Source organism: Bactrocera oleae, chromosome 2, assembly GCF_042242935.1.
Source record: "Bactrocera oleae isolate idBacOlea1 chromosome 2, idBacOlea1, whole genome shotgun sequence".
NCBI classification, from domain to species: Eukaryota; Metazoa; Arthropoda; class Insecta; order Diptera; family Tephritidae; genus Bactrocera; species Bactrocera oleae.
In genome coordinates, this window is record NC_091536.1 from 85,273,190 (window position 1) to 85,292,617 (window position 19,428).

The 19,428-nt window shown below is 34.7% G+C and overlaps 3 protein-coding genes and 1 long non-coding RNA gene across 4 annotated transcripts; 1 reads left to right on the plus strand and 3 right to left on the minus strand.

Moving 5' to 3' along the window:
* Positions 1-917: 917 nt before the first annotated feature.
* Positions 918-6,567, minus strand: LOC138857239 (uncharacterized). Its single transcript, XM_070109386.1, has 3 exons — positions 6,558-6,567; positions 5,350-5,530; positions 918-1,861 (listed from the first exon to the last, which is right to left on the minus strand). The coding sequence occupies exons 1-3, from the start codon at positions 6,565-6,567 to the stop codon at positions 1,222-1,224; spliced, it is 831 nt and encodes a 276-aa protein (XP_069965487.1). The 3' UTR covers positions 918-1,221.
* Positions 6,400-11,512, minus strand: LOC106617231 (Uracil-DNA degrading factor). Its single transcript, XM_014234306.3, has 3 exons — positions 11,152-11,512; positions 10,832-11,012; positions 6,400-7,343 (listed from the first exon to the last, which is right to left on the minus strand). The coding sequence occupies exons 1-3, from the start codon at positions 11,300-11,302 to the stop codon at positions 6,704-6,706; spliced, it is 972 nt and encodes a 323-aa protein (XP_014089781.2). The 5' UTR covers positions 11,303-11,512; the 3' UTR covers positions 6,400-6,703.
* A 138-nt stretch (positions 11,513-11,650) lies between these two features.
* Positions 11,651-12,014, plus strand: LOC138855822 (uncharacterized). The gene is made up of 2 exons (XR_011394940.1): positions 11,651-11,729; positions 11,811-12,014. It is a non-coding gene; the product is annotated as an uncharacterized lncRNA (long non-coding RNA).
* A 1,472-nt stretch (positions 12,015-13,486) lies between these two features.
* On the minus strand, positions 13,487-19,199 carry polybromo (protein). Its single transcript, XM_014234340.3, has 3 exons — positions 18,158-19,199; positions 15,039-18,101; positions 13,487-14,971 (listed from the first exon to the last, which is right to left on the minus strand). The coding sequence occupies exons 1-3, from the start codon at positions 19,122-19,124 to the stop codon at positions 14,022-14,024; spliced, it is 4,980 nt and encodes a 1,659-aa protein (XP_014089815.3). The 5' UTR covers positions 19,125-19,199; the 3' UTR covers positions 13,487-14,021.
* Positions 19,200-19,428: the final 229 nt, after the last annotated feature.

The following is a 19,428-nucleotide window of genomic DNA, read 5'->3' on the forward strand; positions in this document are numbered from 1 at the left end:
CACTATGACATAGAAACATGAAAATAACGTTATGCACCGAATTTGGTTGAAATCGGTTAAGCAGATCTCAAGATATGGGTTTTCACCTAAAAGTGGGCTGTGCCACGCCCACTGTCTAATTTTGAACGCGGTTCCTATAAAGTCATCTTATACCATCTCAGAGATAAAATTTAATGTCTCTGGCGTGTTTAGTGCTTGATTTATCGCGCTTTTAGTAGTTTTTAACAGTACCGTTATATGGGGAGTGGGCGGAGTTGTCACCCGATTTCAACTATTTTCACACCGTCAATAGAAGTGCTAAAAATATTTGCTTCCAGTGAATTTTGTTATTATGGCATTAGCGGTTTAGGAGATATGCACATTAAACCTATTAGAGGCGGGACCACGCCCACTTTTTAAAAAAAAATTTTAACTGCAGATGCCCCTCCCTAATGTGATCCTGTGTACCAAATAACAGTCTTGTATCTTATTGCGGACCTTAGTTATTGCAAGTTATTTGTTTTTGATTAATGGGGTTTGTGGGCGTGGCAGTGGTCCGATTACGCCCATCTGCAATACCAACCGTCTCACGGTACCATGAAACATGTCTACCAAGTTTCATAAAGATATCTCAATTTTTACTCAAGTTAGAGCTTGCACGGACGGACGGACAGACGGACAGACGGACGGACAGACGGACGGACAGACAGTCACCCGGATTTCAACTCGTCTCTTCATCCTGATCATTTATATATATATAACCCTATATCTAACTCGATTAATTTTAGGTGATACAAACAACCGTTAGGTGAACAAAACTATTATACTCTGTAGCAACAGGTTGCGAGAGTATAAAAAAGAATATGTACTTTGTATATGTGTATGTATTTTAGGAGATTGTGTGGGATGATTATGACTAGCAATGAATAAAAAGAGTATTTCCGGGATCAAACCCGAATACGATAGTTAAACTTTATTTGGTCAACCTTTTCATTCGAAATACTTTGAGATATGTAAAATACATACGTATATGTCAACACTTTAAAAGAGTAAGTACAGTAACTTTGTATATTTGTGATTAACATCTAGTACATACTCGTATACATATGTAAGCATATATATACTTAGCAAATATTGATATGATCGTCTATATATACATACTTATATATGTACTTTTATGTATACTAAGTTCATGTGTTTTGCTTTCAACATTGATTTTATAGATTACAAAATCGATGTACATTATTCCGTCTTCTTCTTCTTTTCTGGTGTTTCCCCATTGTTTTCGCTATCGTCCTCTTGGTCCTCACTATCATCTTGATCAGAGCTAGAGCTGTCATTTCGTTCGATTTTACGTTTCTCAGCCTTTTTCTTTGAACTCTTCTCCAAATACGCCTTCACTTTGTCTGGCTGTGGACTGTAAGCCCAATGTATCAGTTCGAGATGAATTTCTGTCGGCTCACCACTTTCAGCATCAAATAATTTCGCTTCCTCAGCCTTAAGTTTTTCCAATAACTTCGCAATATTCCGATTGCGTATAATATCCCATGACGTCGAGTCATCACCTTCGGGATACATTGTGCGTAAATGCTTGTAATTGCCCTTGGCTTTGGGTCCGCCGTAGGCTTTGACAAATTCTGCTGCTAGCTCATCTTTTGCTTCGGGTAAATGTTCAATAACTGCATATGCGAGGTAGGCTCGATTATTTTTGATCAAATTTTCTGTTTCAAACTTTTCTAAGAAATCTTCTAATATCTCGACACCTTCTTGAATAGACTTGATTTTATCTTCATTTTTGGTGCCGGAAAGTACACGCTTAGAGCTGCCAATTAAGCCTTTAATTGCCAATTTCTGATAATCTGGATCACGATCTTGAAGTATCCTAAAAATTAAGAAAAAAGTAACTATTATTCATGTGTAGAAAGTATTTGATTTGCTTAACGAAGTTCATAACTTTTATACCCTCGCAATATGTTGCGGAGGAAGTTCGTTTTGTTTACTTATCGTTTTTTGCAAACCATTAAAATAATAATAATAATAAGTATGTAACATATATCAAATATAATAGGTTAGGATGAATTCCACATCTTTGTCCGTGACAACGACTTTGAGTAAGTTAAAACACACTTGCTAGGTTAGTATGGTAAATAGATGCAATCGCACTATTGGGACGCCCACAAAACGAAATTATCCGAAAGTACATAAAAGTATGTAAGTTCTTACAACTCGATTATATTATGATGGTATAAATAATACCAGAAATTCGTCTTTACAATCTCATAACCTCCATGTGTCGAATATAATGATTCCCATCTTTCGGGTTAAGGTTAAAATTACATCGGTACTCATACATACATATATACCGCCGCCATCTCGTGGGAAAATCATATCTGAAGGTTAATGAGATCACTTAATTGAAATAACTACGCATGATGTCTTTAACATAGTGCAAATGCAAGCAACTGAAATTGTTCAATAATAAATACTGATTTCCAAGACCACATTTTATATGTATATGTATGTACGAAATTCTTATGGTTATCTGGATCACACTCTCACATTCAATTTCCAACTTAATCATTTATTAAAACTAAATACAACAATAATTTATGATTAATGGTGCTTAGAAAAAATGTGTAAAAATGCGTGCTTATTAAACTGTAAAAAATTCCAACGTACAACAACATGCATACTCGTATTTTGTTGTTAACTTATGCTAAACAAGTCCATTCATATTTTAAGCTTTCCGATCACACTCATATATATTATTATTAATTATTCTGCAAATTGATTTATATTTAAATATATTCTCTTAACTTCTCACATAGCGTCGGCCCTTATGGCGACTCATGGCAATTACTAAACGTGGGCTATGACATCACACACAGGCGACCTTCAAGGCAAACAAAAAATAGCGAAAATACGGAAAGATTTAAACCGTTAATTCGCATACATAGGTATATTGATATCTACATATGTAAATGCTTGGGCAAGTGCATACATATAAACTCATGTCCATATAAGTATGTAGTATATTTAGTCTATAGTGAAAATATAGTCAAATTTGAGGCTTGAGTCATTAATTGTACTGAATGGATGAGTGAATTATTGTACATGTTGAGACACATAGTATATCGTATGTATACGAGTATAGATATTGGAGGCAGGAGAGTGAATTTATAATTACGAGCGACTTAAAAAAGAATGCAAAATTGTTGTATACACAAATTCACTTAATCACGTGAAGATTTCACGTTTTCAGAAGATTTCAGATCTGTCATTTCATCGGAACTGTGGGTAATGCAATTACTTTTCGGTTCGAGGGGGATTTGTACACACTCAGATAAAGTAAAAACATTTAAATTTTATTAAATCAATACAGCCATCACTTAATATAATGCTTATGCATGATAAAAACTGTCATATTCGCGTTTTAACGCAATTTACAAACATTTACACAGGTGTCGATTGAATTCAGTTCGTAGTTAGTGTACAACGCGGCGTGTACGTAATATTTTTTTATTAGTAATCAATACAATTGAACAGAACATATTGTTGGAGTTTCGTTAACCAAACTGTTTGCAAAAATTTGAAAACCAATTGAATATGCAGTAAATAGCAAATATGACATCGTTGTATGGCATTAGCAACAAGAAAATATATCATTTAAAAAAATATGCATTGGTATTTAGCTCTTCTTCTAACACATCTACATACTATCTCTCTATCTTTACAGAATTTAGCGACCATAGTAATTTATAGATCTTTATGCTTCTGCATGTATGTACATAGGTATGTATTACGTATGTGTATTTAACTCTTAAGCATAATCATCCATCGTACGAGCTCCATTATTCTTCATTGCTTTCAACCCTGTAATATAATTCGTATTGTTGAATGTGTAAGCACGTATGTATAATATTTATGTATCTAAAAATATATTCATTTTTGTTTTATTGTTACATTTACTACGAAGCTTTAAGCTTACACCTTTTCGTGTAACACATACATACGTTGCGTAACCCAGCAGAGAAAATCAGTACAAGTATACTAAGCATAGAAGTTCATATTTTGCTTTAATTTTGTATTTATTAAGAAAGTGGTTAAGATTTAATGTGTAATTTAAATTCAACAAATGGAACAAAAATTCACATGGTGCGTGTAAGAAAACGTTTCTATTACCGAAAAAAGCGAAATGCAAAAAGCACTTGAAAATTCTAACAGAATTTTTCTATAAGCTAGCAGCGAGCGTCAATTAATTTTAAAAAATCTCACGTGAGATTTGGAAAAGGGGGAGGGAGTTAAGGGAAATCTTACGAAATCTCACCACGGAAACGGGGAGTCAAAAAAGCCTGAAAATGCCTCTGTAATTTATGGACGCCACCTTAAGTATTTGCACAATAAAAAATTCAATAAAAATATCAAAGAATTTTTAGGAGAGTTATAAAATGCACTGTGATTTTACGAAACCGCTTTCACCGAAAAATTTAGCTGTTAATAAAATAGTGTATATTATTTAATAATAATTTATCTAACTACAAATATTTTTACAGCATCATTTTAACACCAAAAAACCCCACTTTTTAAAAACCAACAGGTTGCCTTTGCAAACCATCACAAAGTTAACAGGTAGTATTTGAGCCGAAAAAAAAAAATTAAAAATTGCGTTTAATGGCTAATTCATCACTTATAAATTCACTTATAAACTAAGGCAGTTGCCTGAGAAACATTTAAAATTCAAATTTTTATTGTAGTATTTTCTTATTAACTAAAAACATTATGTCAACTTCATATGTTTTCGCAAGCTTTACCGTTATTGTTATTGCATAAAAATTAATTAGAATAAATAAATTAAATATGTATCCTATTATTATATGACAAGCTACGTTTCAAATTCACTAGTAAGTGGCCCAACCGAAGCTGTAGATTTTCCTACAGGGGTGCTTTATATTTATAATTATTGTGATGATCTCAATAAGAGAGCTACCCTGCGTTGTCAATAGCGTATACATATGTTAGTAAATTTGTTTGCATTTATTTGTTTTGTAGCACAATCAAACAAACAAAAATGCAGAAATGTACAAAATATGAATATCGAAGAAATAAAATTTGCATATATATACTTGTATATACATATAAAAACATATATATATATATATATGTACATATGTACGAGTATATGTATGCAAAGGTTATTTGATCGTTAACTAGATATTAACGATTAAAATCAATAGTGCAACAATTATAAACCTATTGTCTTTCCTGACGATTAATTCCATCGTACGTTTGTCATTCATTGACGCAATACTTCAATACTTGAGGTTAAAAGTTAGTAAGCCACTACACATTTATTAAGGTACTCTCTATTACCTCAGTGTGGCTTCTGCTGCTGCCTTGTCCTTAAATCCTAAGCCAGGTACTGTTTCGACTTTGTCTTCCTTGTCGGTTTTGGAATTTTTATTGGCAGCACCACCGCCATTCTCCTCCAGCCACTTCTCGAAGACTTCTATTGCTGCATTGATATTCTTAATCTTCTCCTCAGCCTTGGTCACTGTAGCGTTAAGCAGATCTCAAGATATGGGTTTTCACCTAAAAGTGGGCTGTGCCACGCCCACTGTCTAATTTTGAACGCGGTTCCTATAAAGTCATCTTATACCATCTCAGAGATAAAATTTAATGTCTCTGGCGTGTTTAGTGCTTGATTTATCGCGCTTTTAGTAGTTTTTAACAGTACCGTTATATGGGGAGTGGGCGGAGTTGTCACCCGATTTCAACTATTTTCACACCGTCAATAGAAGTGCTAAAAATATTTGCTTCCAGTGAATTTTGTTATTATGGCATTAGCGGTTTAGGAGATATGCACATTAAACCTATTAGAGGCGGGACCACGCCCACTTTTTAAAAAAAAATTTTAACTGCAGATGCCCCTCCCTAATGTGATCCTGTGTACCAAATAACAGTCTTGTATCTTATTGCGGACCTTAGTTATTGCAAGTTATTTGTTTTTGATTAATGGGGTTTGTGGGCGTGGCAGTGGTCCGATTACGCCCATCTGCAATACCAACCGTCTCACGGTACCATGAAACATGTCTACCAAGTTTCATAAAGATATCTCAATTTTTACTCAAGTTAGAGCTTGCACGGACGGACGGACAGACGGACAGACGGACGGACAGACGGACGGACAGACAGTCACCCGGATTTCAACTCGTCTCTTCATCCTGATCATTTATATATATATAACCCTATATCTAACTCGATTAATTTTAGGTGATACAAACAACCGTTAGGTGAACAAAACTATTATACTCTGTAGCAACAGGTTGCGAGAGTATAAAAAAGAATATGTACTTTGTATATGTGTATGTATTTTAGGAGATTGTGTGGGATGATTATGACTAGCAATGAATAAAAAGAGTATTTCCGGGATCAAACCCGAATACGATAGTTAAACTTTATTTGGTCAACCTTTTCATTCGAAATACTTTGAGATATGTAAAATACATACGTATATGTCAACACTTTAAAAGAGTAAGTACAGTAACTTTGTATATTTGTGATTAACATCTAGTACATACTCGTATACATATGTAAGCATATATATACTTAGCAAATATTGATATGATCGTCTATATATACATACTTATATATGTACTTTTATGTATACTAAGTTCATGTGTTTTGCTTTCAACATTGATTTTATAGATTACAAAATCGATGTACATTATTCCGTCTTCTTCTTCTTTTCTGGTGTTTCCCCATTGTTTTCGCTATCGTCCTCTTGGTCCTCACTATCATCTTGATCAGAGCTAGAGCTGTCATTTCGTTCGATTTTACGTTTCTCAGCCTTTTTCTTTGAACTCTTCTCCAAATACGCCTTCACTTTGTCTGGCTGTGGACTGTAAGCCCAATGTATCAGTTCGAGATGAATTTCTGTCGGCTCACCACTTTCAGCATCAAATAATTTCGCTTCCTCAGCCTTAAGTTTTTCCAATAACTTCGCAATATTCCGATTGCGTATAATATCCCATGACGTCGAGTCATCACCTTCGGGATACATTGTGCGTAAATGCTTGTAATTGCCCTTGGCTTTGGGTCCGCCGTAGGCTTTGACAAATTCTGCTGCTAGCTCATCTTTTGCTTCGGGTAAATGTTCAATAACTGCATATGCGAGGTAGGCTCGATTATTTTTGATCAAATTTTCTGTTTCAAACTTTTCTAAGAAATCTTCTAATATCTCGACACCTTCTTGAATAGACTTGATTTTATCTTCATTTTTGGTGCCGGAAAGTACACGCTTAGAGCTGCCAATTAAGCCTTTAATTGCCAATTTCTGATAATCTGGATCACGATCTTGAAGTATCCTAAAAATTAAGAAAAAAGTAACTATTATTCATGTGTAGAAAGTATTTGATTTGCTTAACGAAGTTCATAACTTTTATACCCTCGCAATATGTTGCGGAGGAAGTTCGTTTTGTTTACTTATCGTTTTTTGCAAACCATTAAAATAATAATAATAATAAGTATGTAACATATATCAAATATAATAGGTTAGGATGAATTCCACATCTTTGTCCGTGACAACGACTTTGAGTAAGTTAAAACACACTTGCTAGGTTAGTATGGTAAATAGATGCAATCGCACTATTGGGACGCCCACAAAACGAAATTATCCGAAAGTACATAAAAGTATGTAAGTTCTTACAACTCGATTATATTATGATGGTATAAATAATACCAGAAATTCGTCTTTACAATCTCATAACCTCCATGTGTCGAATATAATGATTCCCATCTTTCGGGTTAAGGTTAAAATTACATCGGTACTCATACATACATATATACCGCCGCCATCTCGTGGGAAAATCATATCTGAAGGTTAATGAGATCACTTAATTGAAATAACTACGCATGATGTCTTTAACATAGTGCAAATGCAAGCAACTGAAATTGTTCAATAATAAATACTGATTTCCAAGACCACATTTTATATGTATATGTATGTACGAAATTCTTATGGTTATCTGGATCACACTCTCACATTCAATTTCCAACTTAATCATTTATTAAAACTAAATACAACAATAATTTATGATTAATGGTGCTTAGAAAAAATGTGTAAAAATGCGTGCTTATTAAACTGTAAAAAATTCCAACGTACAACAACATGCATACTCGTATTTTGTTGTTAACTTATGCTAAACAAGTCCATTCATATTTTAAGCTTTCCGATCACACTCATATATATTATTATTAATTATTCTGCAAATTGATTTATATTTAAATATATTCTCTTAACTTCTCACATAGCGTCGGCCCTTATGGCGACTCATGGCAATTACTAAACGTGGGCTATGACATCACACACAGGCGACCTTCAAGGCAAACAAAAAATAGCGAAAATACGGAAAGATTTAAACCGTTAATTCGCATACATAGGTATATTGATATCTACATATGTAAATGCTTGGGCAAGTGCATACATATAAACTCATGTCCATATAAGTATGTAGTATATTTAGTCTATAGTGAAAATATAGTCAAATTTGAGGCTTGAGTCATTAATTGTACTGAATGGATGAGTGAATTATTGTACATGTTGAGACACATAGTATATCGTATGTATACGAGTATAGATATTGGAGGCAGGAGAGTGAATTTATAATTACGAGCGACTTAAAAAAGAATGCAAAATTGTTGTATACACAAATTCACTTAATCACGTGAAGATTTCACGTTTTCAGAAGATTTCAGATCTGTCATTTCATCGGAACTGTGGGTAATGCAATTACTTTTCGGTTCGAGGGGGATTTGTACACACTCAGATAAAGTAAAAACATTTAAATTTTATTAAATCAATACAGCCATCACTTAATATAATGCTTATGCATGATAAAAACTGTCATATTCGCGTTTTAACGCAATTTACAAACATTTACACAGGTGTCGATTGAATTCAGTTCGTAGTTAGTGTACAACGCGGCGTGTACGTAATATTTTTTTATTAGTAATCAATACAATTGAACAGAACATATTGTTGGAGTTTCGTTAACCAAACTGTTTGCAAAAATTTGAAAACCAATTGAATATGCAGTAAATAGCAAATATGACATCGTTGTATGGCATTAGCAACAAGAAAATATATCATTTAAAAAAATATGCATTGGTATTTAGCTCTTCTTCTAACACATCTACATACTATCTCTCTATCTTTACAGAATTTAGCGACCATAGTAATTTATAGATCTTTATGCTTCTGCATGTATGTACATAGGTATGTATTACGTATGTGTATTTAACTCTTAAGCATAATCATCCATCGTACGAGCTCCATTATTCTTCATTGCTTTCAACCCTGTAATATAATTCGTATTGTTGAATGTGTAAGCACGTATGTATAATATTTATGTATCTAAAAATATATTCATTTTTGTTTTATTGTTACATTTACTACGAAGCTTTAAGCTTACACCTTTTCGTGTAACACATACATACGTTGCGTAACCCAGCAGAGAAAATCAGTACAAGTATACTAAGCATAGAAGTTCATATTTTGCTTTAATTTTGTATTTATTAAGAAAGTGGTTAAGATTTAATGTGTAATTTAAATTCAACAAATGGAACAAAAATTCACATGGTGCGTGTAAGAAAACGTTTCTATTACCGAAAAAAGCGAAATGCAAAAAGCACTTGAAAATTCTAACAGAATTTTTCTATAAGCTAGCAGCGAGCGTCAATTAATTTTAAAAAATCTCACGTGAGATTTGGAAAAGGGGGAGGGAGTTAAGGGAAATCTTACGAAATCTCACCACGGAAACGGGGAGTCAAAAAAGCCTGAAAATGCCTCTGTAATTTATGGACGCCACCTTAAGTATTTGCACAATAAAAAATTCAATAAAAATATCAAAGAATTTTTAGGAGAGTTATAAAATGCACTGTGATTTTACGAAACCGCTTTCACCGAAAAATTTAGCTGTTAATAAAATAGTGTATATTATTTAATAATAATTTATCTAACTACAAATATTTTTACAGCATCATTTTAACACCAAAAAACCCCACTTTTTAAAAACCAACAGGTTGCCTTTGCAAACCATCACAAAGTTAACAGGTAGTATTTGAGCCGAAAAAAAAAAATTAAAAATTGCGTTTAATGGCTAATTCATCACTTATAAATTCACTTATAAACTAAGGCAGTTGCCTGAGAAACATTTAAAATTCAAATTTTTATTGTAGTATTTTCTTATTAACTAAAAACATTATGTCAACTTCATATGTTTTCGCAAGCTTTACCGTTATTGTTATTGCATAAAAATTAATTAGAATAAATAAATTAAATATGTATCCTATTATTATATGACAAGCTACGTTTCAAATTCACTAGTAAGTGGCCCAACCGAAGCTGTAGATTTTCCTACAGGGGTGCTTTATATTTATAATTATTGTGATGATCTCAATAAGAGAGCTACCCTGCGTTGTCAATAGCGTATACATATGTTAGTAAATTTGTTTGCATTTATTTGTTTTGTAGCACAATCAAACAAACAAAAATGCAGAAATGTACAAAATATGAATATCGAAGAAATAAAATTTGCATATATATACTTGTATATACATATAAAAACATATATATATATATATATGTACATATGTACGAGTATATGTATGCAAAGGTTATTTGATCGTTAACTAGATATTAACGATTAAAATCAATAGTGCAACAATTATAAACCTATTGTCTTTCCTGACGATTAATTCCATCGTACGTTTGTCATTCATTGACGCAATACTTCAATACTTGAGGTTAAAAGTTAGTAAGCCACTACACATTTATTAAGGTACTCTCTATTACCTCAGTGTGGCTTCTGCTGCTGCCTTGTCCTTAAATCCTAAGCCAGGTACTGTTTCGACTTTGTCTTCCTTGTCGGTTTTGGAATTTTTATTGGCAGCACCACCGCCATTCTCCTCCAGCCACTTCTCGAAGACTTCTATTGCTGCATTGATATTCTTAATCTTCTCCTCAGCCTTGGTCACTGTAGCGTTAACGAATTTAATATTTTTGATAAAAAATATATAAAAAAAAAATTTTTAAAACATGCGCTATTGTTGTATATATGTACGAGTATATAGATTTTTTTTAGTTATCAGTTTGGTACAGTTATTGTTACTCACTAGTAAGGACACGTTTTGCTCGTCCCAGTAAGCCTCTTACTGTTAGTTTCCGATACTGCATATCATGGCTTTCTAACAATTGCAAAGTCTCCTTCGCCTTCTCCTTGTCCTTGAAACCGAACTTTGACTCACCATTTGCCGCGTCCGACATTTTCGTGCTGTATGTTATTTAGGTATTCCTACAGGTATATGTAGCCACACCGTTACTTATAATTGTATGTAGGTGTTATGGAGTACGTAAGAAATAGAAATAGTGAATATATTTTAAAAATATATTTTTTGAAATATTCCACCAAATATATAATATTTAATTATAACTTTATATACTGCACTGAATCTAGATCTAGACGTCTATTTTCAAACCGTTCAACACGATACTCAAGGCACTACTAATAACAAGCGAATGTCTAACACATTAGTAGAACTAGAAAATAATTCAAATTGTCGAATTTTTCGCTTGTGTAAGCTTTTGTACCAGCGAGATTGAGTGAGCGCAGCACGGAGACGGTAAAGTAGCTATTCGGAACTATAACGCACACCTCGTCCAGTACGGATGACAAATAAACCCACATGGCTAGGTATACAGCACATCCATGCATTTACATACAAATATACTAAATTGTGTTTGATGTACATACAAATAATATATACTTATATAGGTATGAATAAACTTTTGGACTCGGCAAATAAATGAGAGTCAACAGCAGAAGCCGGTTCTTTTAACAAGTTGTTATTGCAATGCACGCGAGTATGTTTGTGTCTCTCATACTTATGTACATGACTTGAGTGGACCGAGGGTAATAAAAAAAAGCATATTAGATAAGCGCGGCAATATAAAACATGATGTCATAGAAACACGAAAAGCATTGTCTATGTATATAAAACTCAACAAAGAAACTGAGGAATCAAAACAGAAAGATAATAATTAGAAAAGAGTAAATAAATTGTATATGCATCTTTACGCACAAATCAAAGAACGTATATCATATACCGTATACGATATAAGATATACGTTCTCTACACAAGCTCATAAATACAAAATTTAAATAGTGTTTATTGAACGTTAAACAAAACAACGCGTAATAGGGTGGTCCATTATTTTTTTGTCAAACTATTATAGATTATATACATTATATACATACATATGTATTATTTAACTTTCTTCAAATTTATTGCGTATTGATGTTCAGTGCAATAAAATGCTACTAATGTTAATAGTAAACATCCTAAACCGAGTTGAATAATACTTTCGCATTTACCCCTTCGGCCGTGAAGCGAAGCATCGTTCTAGATATTGCACTAGACTAGACTCGTATGTATCCAAAATTGACCTCAACATAATTGACCTATGTGCTGCATGACACTGACCACGCCGTTAAAACAACGGTAACAATTTGTCTAAGGATATACTGTCGTGGAAACGAGTTCGATAAACCAGGAATAGACGCGCCTTAATATCTGGCTAAAGACAGTCACCTTAGCTACATGCATCTTATATATTTGAACAATTTTTTTTGGGGCTGCGACTACAACAAAAACTAAGAAAGTATTTAGTAAATGTGCAGGGTGGCGCACGTATTGTACATACATAAAAAACAGTCTGAAGTGGAGTTTCTTGACATTTATTTGTTTTAAAATTTTGGTTGGAGCTCTGCAATAACCGGTTTGGCTATGTGTGCAGTTGCTCCATCTTGCTGGAACCAAACGGTATTGAAAGGGATACATCTTTGGCGAAGATCAGGGTAAAAAATCTCACTCAACATCTTTAAATAACGGTGCCCATTGAAAGTTACTGTTACACCGTTTTCTTCAAAGAAGTATGGCCCGACAATACACTTTGAGGAAACTGCGCACCACACAATGTCTCGTTCTGAGAAAAGTTCCGTCTCGTGGACTATTTCTGTATCTCTGATGACCCCATGACGATATTGACAGTTTCTTTCATTAACAGAGGGGCATGGCTTCACGACCTTCGCTGAATGCTTTGTGCCACTCAAATACTTGTATTTGTGATAAAGCAGACTCCCTAAAACACTTCTTTAACATTTTCAACGATTCCGTAACCATGATGTCAAGGCCCTGGGATCCATGTTTCCAAACAGGGATCGCATCGCCTCATTGGCGCCTAGCAGTATATTGGAATTCATCAATACGCTAGGGCTAGATGAGTCGCTGTGACTTAGGGGAGGGCACAATAGACCATAGGTCGCGGTGCATACCTCAATCACTATCTAATCTAACCATGATTCCATTGGAAACCCAAAATTTCAAACAAACTCGTTGTTCAATTTTTTTCCATGTTAAAAATCGACATATTTAAAAAATAAAAAGTGTATTTTCCTTTACCATAAGTATTTTTATATTTCATTGTCGCATATTACATCTTAGCGAAACGCTTATTTATACACAATACAATATATTAATATTTTTGAATATGTAGTAAGCTAGTTCCCAACTGGCGACGTACAAAGTATGTAGAAGTTACATATTTACCAATGTATAAATATCAAAGTATAATAGGGAACAACCACGTCAATTTTTAACATAATGCAAGAAAATATTCACTTGTATTATGTTGAAAAAATAAATTCCGTGTAAACAATATATATGAATATATATATATATATATATATAATAAAAATACAAGCATTAGTTAAATTTGAAAATAATTCCGAGTACAAAGTAATTTGTAATTAAAAAAAACTAATCTACTTGTGCACAATCGTCTTTGGGAACAGTATTTTCTTAACCACATACATACAAATATGTATGTAATTACAATTGTAATATGTGAACCAGAGTGGTAATGGTGTTTTTATAGTCAAATAAGAGGATATAAATGAGCAATATATAATATAATGTTAATATATCTAGTAGCAACTACGTTTTATTTGTAGTGCATCGTCCATCATGAAATTGCGTAAATGACACAGTGCGGTCACAACATCTTCAGTATTCCCCTCAGCGTATCTTCCCAACCAGTTGGTGGGCAATGCAGTACCCGGCTTAGTGGTCATATTGGATGGTGTTGCCTTCTTCACTGCATTCTTCCAAGTAGGCTTCTGTGGAGAACTTGAAGTATTTTGCAAATTCTCAATGTATTTAATGTATGCTTCGGAATGCAGGACTCGTTGAGGCCTTGGTGGCACCGTTACAAACATTGGTTCTGGCGGTGGTCCCAAAACTTGCATTGGATACTGCGAGACAGCTCCATTCTCAACACCATTGCCATTGCCACCTCGAGGTGACATAACTGCTTGTTGTACTTGATGCGATTGTGTATTTAGTTGAACAACTTGTGTAGTTTTTTGATTTTTTCTCGGCACAAAATTTTTGCTTCGTTCATTTGGAAGTAGAATTTTACCGCCCTTGCTTAAATGTACCTCCCGGACATGCTTGATCAGACGCAATAATGATGGAAACGCCTGCATGTTTTTCTTCATGCGTATACATCCGCGCCATAAGCAAGTGAATTCAGTATCGTTGCCTTGCATGGATGTACGTTGAATGTGGCCAGTGCCATCTTGTATACAATGCTCCATGCAGTCGACAGCATCTTCAAATTGATAATCGCATTTATCCCATAAACATTCAAATATATGACCATTCTGCTGATCATTGGGTCCTGGGCTACCGCTTGCCGCACCACCTGCACAATTCAAACTTTCGTCTATTTCCCGACGTGCAGCTGACTCCTCATTTAAGCGTGAAGCACGATCCTCCCAACTCTGTTTGACACTAGCTGGTAAATTCTTCCATTCCGTGCCCACCATACGTGAAATATCGCCAAACGAAGCATCTGGATTACTCTGACTAATTCCTATTAAAAAAAAAAATTGAAGTGCTTTCAACATGAATTGTTGGTTTAATATGTTAAATGTACTCACCTTTGCGCACCTCACTTGAATAGAGTATATAGCCAGTAAGACTCTTTTTAGTTGTTTTATTTTTTACTTTCGACGATATCGGTGTGGAAGATACGGAAGGGGCTGGCGATGATATTGCCGCCATATCCGAATTGACCGATGGTGGATTACCATCTAATGAGTCTTCAAGCAGAGCTAAGTTTTCCTGAACTTCAACCCCCTTCACATCTCTAATAGGCTTTATATGATTTCTAAAATGGAATATCTCATCCTGTGTTACTTCAGGATTATGTTGAAATTTCCGTAAACCACCAGGTGTGTTGAGCTTACGTAACGATTTTCGTAATTCGTCGTAAACAGATTCACAAATGTAGACATCACACTCTGGAATCTCAGTAGGACGACTACTTATGTAATCGGTATATTCCAAAACAGCACAGCGCCCCACAATGGCGATTAAAGGACTAATATCCTCAACGGTAGACAATAGAAGTTCTTGGCGATAGAATTGCTTATTTGAAGGCGATACTATTTCGCTTGGAGTCAAAAGCCATGGTCCTTTAAAATATGATTTACTACCGCTTTCCCATATATGGTGAATTTGTGCAATCGACTGCTTTCCACTTTGGGTAGCGACGTATACGAAATCCCCGGTTTTAACCGTACCACTGCAAATCGTATTAAATTGCTGATAGTAAACACTGTTCGGTTCCGCATTTATAGGTGGAGCATCGCATACTACGTTTGGTTTCTCCTTTTCCACTAATGCCTCTTGTAATTTAAGTTCTTCCAATTCGCCTTTGTGTTTTTCAATTCGTTCTTTAAATACCGACATAACTCTTTTTAACTCTAAAGGTTCATCTCTGGAAACAAAACGAACGGGTTCGTTTTCACGTACAAAAGGCCAGATTTTGAATTTTTTAAAACAACGTGCTCGACCATTATATCTGGATTCACAAACAAATACATCCTTATCGGCGTAACCTTCCGGACGCATTTTAATATAATCTTTGATGTGCATTATATAACATTTGCCAAGCACCTTGTCCATTGGAATCGTTTGAGAAACGCTGCTTTTAAATACCTCCATTTCTAGAAATTTTCGCGTTGTAACATGGTATGTTTCATGTGGACGCAAGAAAACTGATCCATGCATCCACTTCACATTATCCGATGTTGTCCAAAGGCGCTCAATATATGCAATGCTAGGAATTTTGTTCTCTGGTAGTTGAAAGTACACGAAGTCTCCAGGCGAAAATACTTTCTGATTGATAGTTATACTTTCGCCTTGCATAGCAGCGGTATCCAAATCGTCCTTATCTTCTTGGTCTTGATCTTCTTGTGCAATTTTCTGTTGACGCAATGCCTCTACCCCCGCAAGTAAATTCTCTACTGTATAGAGTAGAGCTGGTGAAGTGAATGTATCTTTGCACAATTCATCACGCTTTTTAATGAAAAACATCTGGAGTTCAATTGAATCCTGGAATACGTCGGAGTCCGTTCGGGATAAACGTCGAGCTCTTTCCAGACATGAAAAAATATCTTCTTGGAAAACATCTAACCGTTTATATGTCAGCTTATCCAAACGGCGTTTTATTAAATCTAGTGAGATTCCTCGAATTTTACTAATTTTACCGTTAGCATCAGCAATTTCATCATATTCTGGAACCTCAGCTAAAGAGTCAGAATAACATCTTCCTGCCTCATCCTGGTGATTGTATAGCTGTGTAAACAAACTAAGAAACACTTCTTGTACAGCTAGTGATACATCTGGTGTGGATGATTGTTCATTTCTTAAGCTTTGTTTTAATTGGAGTGTCAATTGCTGTAATACAAGAGCATCCTTGTATATCTGTGAATCGGGTTCATTATACTTGCAAGCATTCTCTAACATCAATAAAAAGTCAGCTGCCAACTCATCTACACTCTCGTAACTATTTTGCTTTAATTTTTGCGCTATACGCTCCATATCGATTGGTTCCTTTATAATGTCGTAATAATCTGGATATTCATTCTTTGATGGAAGCTTTGTGAATATTAAAGACAATTGTCGCTTTCCTTTTGGTTCTTGATATTCTCGTATGTTCTCATAAAACTGCCATAATTTATCAACAACAGCCGTCTTTTTGCGGCCACTGGGTTTGCCCAATTTTTGTGTCGGTTTCTTAATTTCTGCCAAACCAGGGAATTCCCTTAGTTTTTCATTCAATGCTCTTTCCAAATTATTCGCATCTTCATATATTGTGGATCCCTCTTCATTGTATTGTCTACAATTCGAAAACATAAGTCGATAATCTGCCACTACATCTTCGACTGTGGCATATTTATCACAACGTATGTTATGTTCAATTGTATTCATATCAATGGGATTTTGTATAATGTCATAGTAGTCGGGATAAATTTTCCTAGGTGGTTTCTCCATGAACAAGTCAATAGGCTTTCGATTTCCAATAGTAAAGTCAACCAAATACCTTTGTATGCTTAAAATTTTTTTCTTTATAACAGCGTTTATTGGAATCCTACTCGCCTTTGGTGAATTACTTATAGGTGTATTAGGCGCACTTGTATTATTAGAATTAATACGTGGACGACCTTTTTTCTTTTCGCGCGGCGTGTCACGATTACTTAACAACGTGTCCTCTACATCCCCATCAATATCACCATCATCATCCATATCGCTAGTTTCCGGTTCCAACGACTCTTCAACTAACTTTGTATTCATTATTTTTAACATCTTCACAGCATCCTTGTGTGTACGATGTGATGGTGGAAAGGCTTTTTTTGCATTATCTAACATGAGGCAGAGATCAGCTGTTAGATCGCTGATGTTAGCGTAATCTCCTTTTTTTAGTTTAGTATGTATTTGACACATTGATATCGGTCGCTTAATGAGTTCAAAGTACTCAGGATGAAAACGACGTACCGGCAATTTCCATAATGATGTACCCAAAGGAGGACCTGTTGCCCCAGGATGCTCCGAAGAACCAGGCGCATTATACAAATGATCAAAAAGTGCCCACATGGGTCCTTCACCTTTTTTGCTTGTTTCTTCATCATCAGAACTATCAACTTCTTCCTTCATAACTGTAATACAAAAAGTTAATCATTTTTATCGATAAACATTAATGGATAAAGCTTACCAGAAATTGCGCCACTTGATAAAGTTTTTATACGACGTGCTGGTTTGATTTTACCATTATCAATTTCCATCCGTCTTTGCGTGAAAAGGCGTTTCAGAGTTTTCGCATCCTTATAGATTTGTGAACCGGGCTCATTAAATTGACAAGCATTCTTTGTCATTTGTAAAAGATCGCGCTCCATTTCCACAAGGTTCGAATATGCATTCATTTGAATTTTAGTAGCTATTAATCTTAAATCTATTGGGTGTTCAATGACATCGTAATAATCTGGATACATCTTTTTAGAAGGCAATAAAAGAAACATTCGATGAAGCGGTCGATCATTCATGGTCGTGTCCACAGCGTTCATAACAACGGCAAAAAGTTCTTCGTAGGGATTTATATCATCATCGAGGCGTGTAGGTTCGTTATCCACTTCAATAGAACCATTATTACTGGTGGATCCAGTCAACCGTCTCGGATTTCGACAGAGACGTTTTGTTTTAGGCTCATCTTCAACGATACCATTTGAATCCAATATTCTATGTTTATTTACCAGTATATACTGCCAAAGAGATTGTGCATCCTGATGCTCAACAGTGTCCGGTTTGTAGAATGCTTTAGCATTCTTAACCAAAAGCTCGAAATCTTGCATTAAATCATCTATATCGTCGTATGAATCTGTCTTTAATTTCTGTTGAATTTTCAGTAAATCAATAGGATTCGTTACTATGTCGTAATAAGAGGGCTCCTGGCGTCTTTTTGGCGCACGTATAAATGTATCGCACAGTGAAGCGCCATCTTCTTTTTTAATGCTTCGTATTGAATCGTACAGCTGCTGGCACAATTCACTTGGGTCTGGCCGGCGTTTTTTGCGTACCGAAGTTTGTAGAACTGGAGATTGCTCCGGAGTTGAATCATCCATTTGTAAGGGATCTTCATCTTGCTTACTAGAAATAGAACTAGCACGTCTTTTACGACTCATCATCTTTAAATTTTTGTAATAAAATATAACACGAAATCACACCAAACAACATGAAAATCACAAGTCAAATTACAAATGCTTTTTCTTGCAATTGAAAGCGTTGCCACACACAAAACCCCTTTGCGTAAAGAACAAAATTGCCACACTTTTCAATAAAATTAATATGAACTCTAGACCATGATACGTTCTAACGCATTATATTGGTTCATAGAGATCCCTATAATATGCAAAAGATATTTGAGACGCGGATATATTTGTGGGTAGGTATGAAGGTGTCATATTAAATAAATATTTGGGTGTATAAATA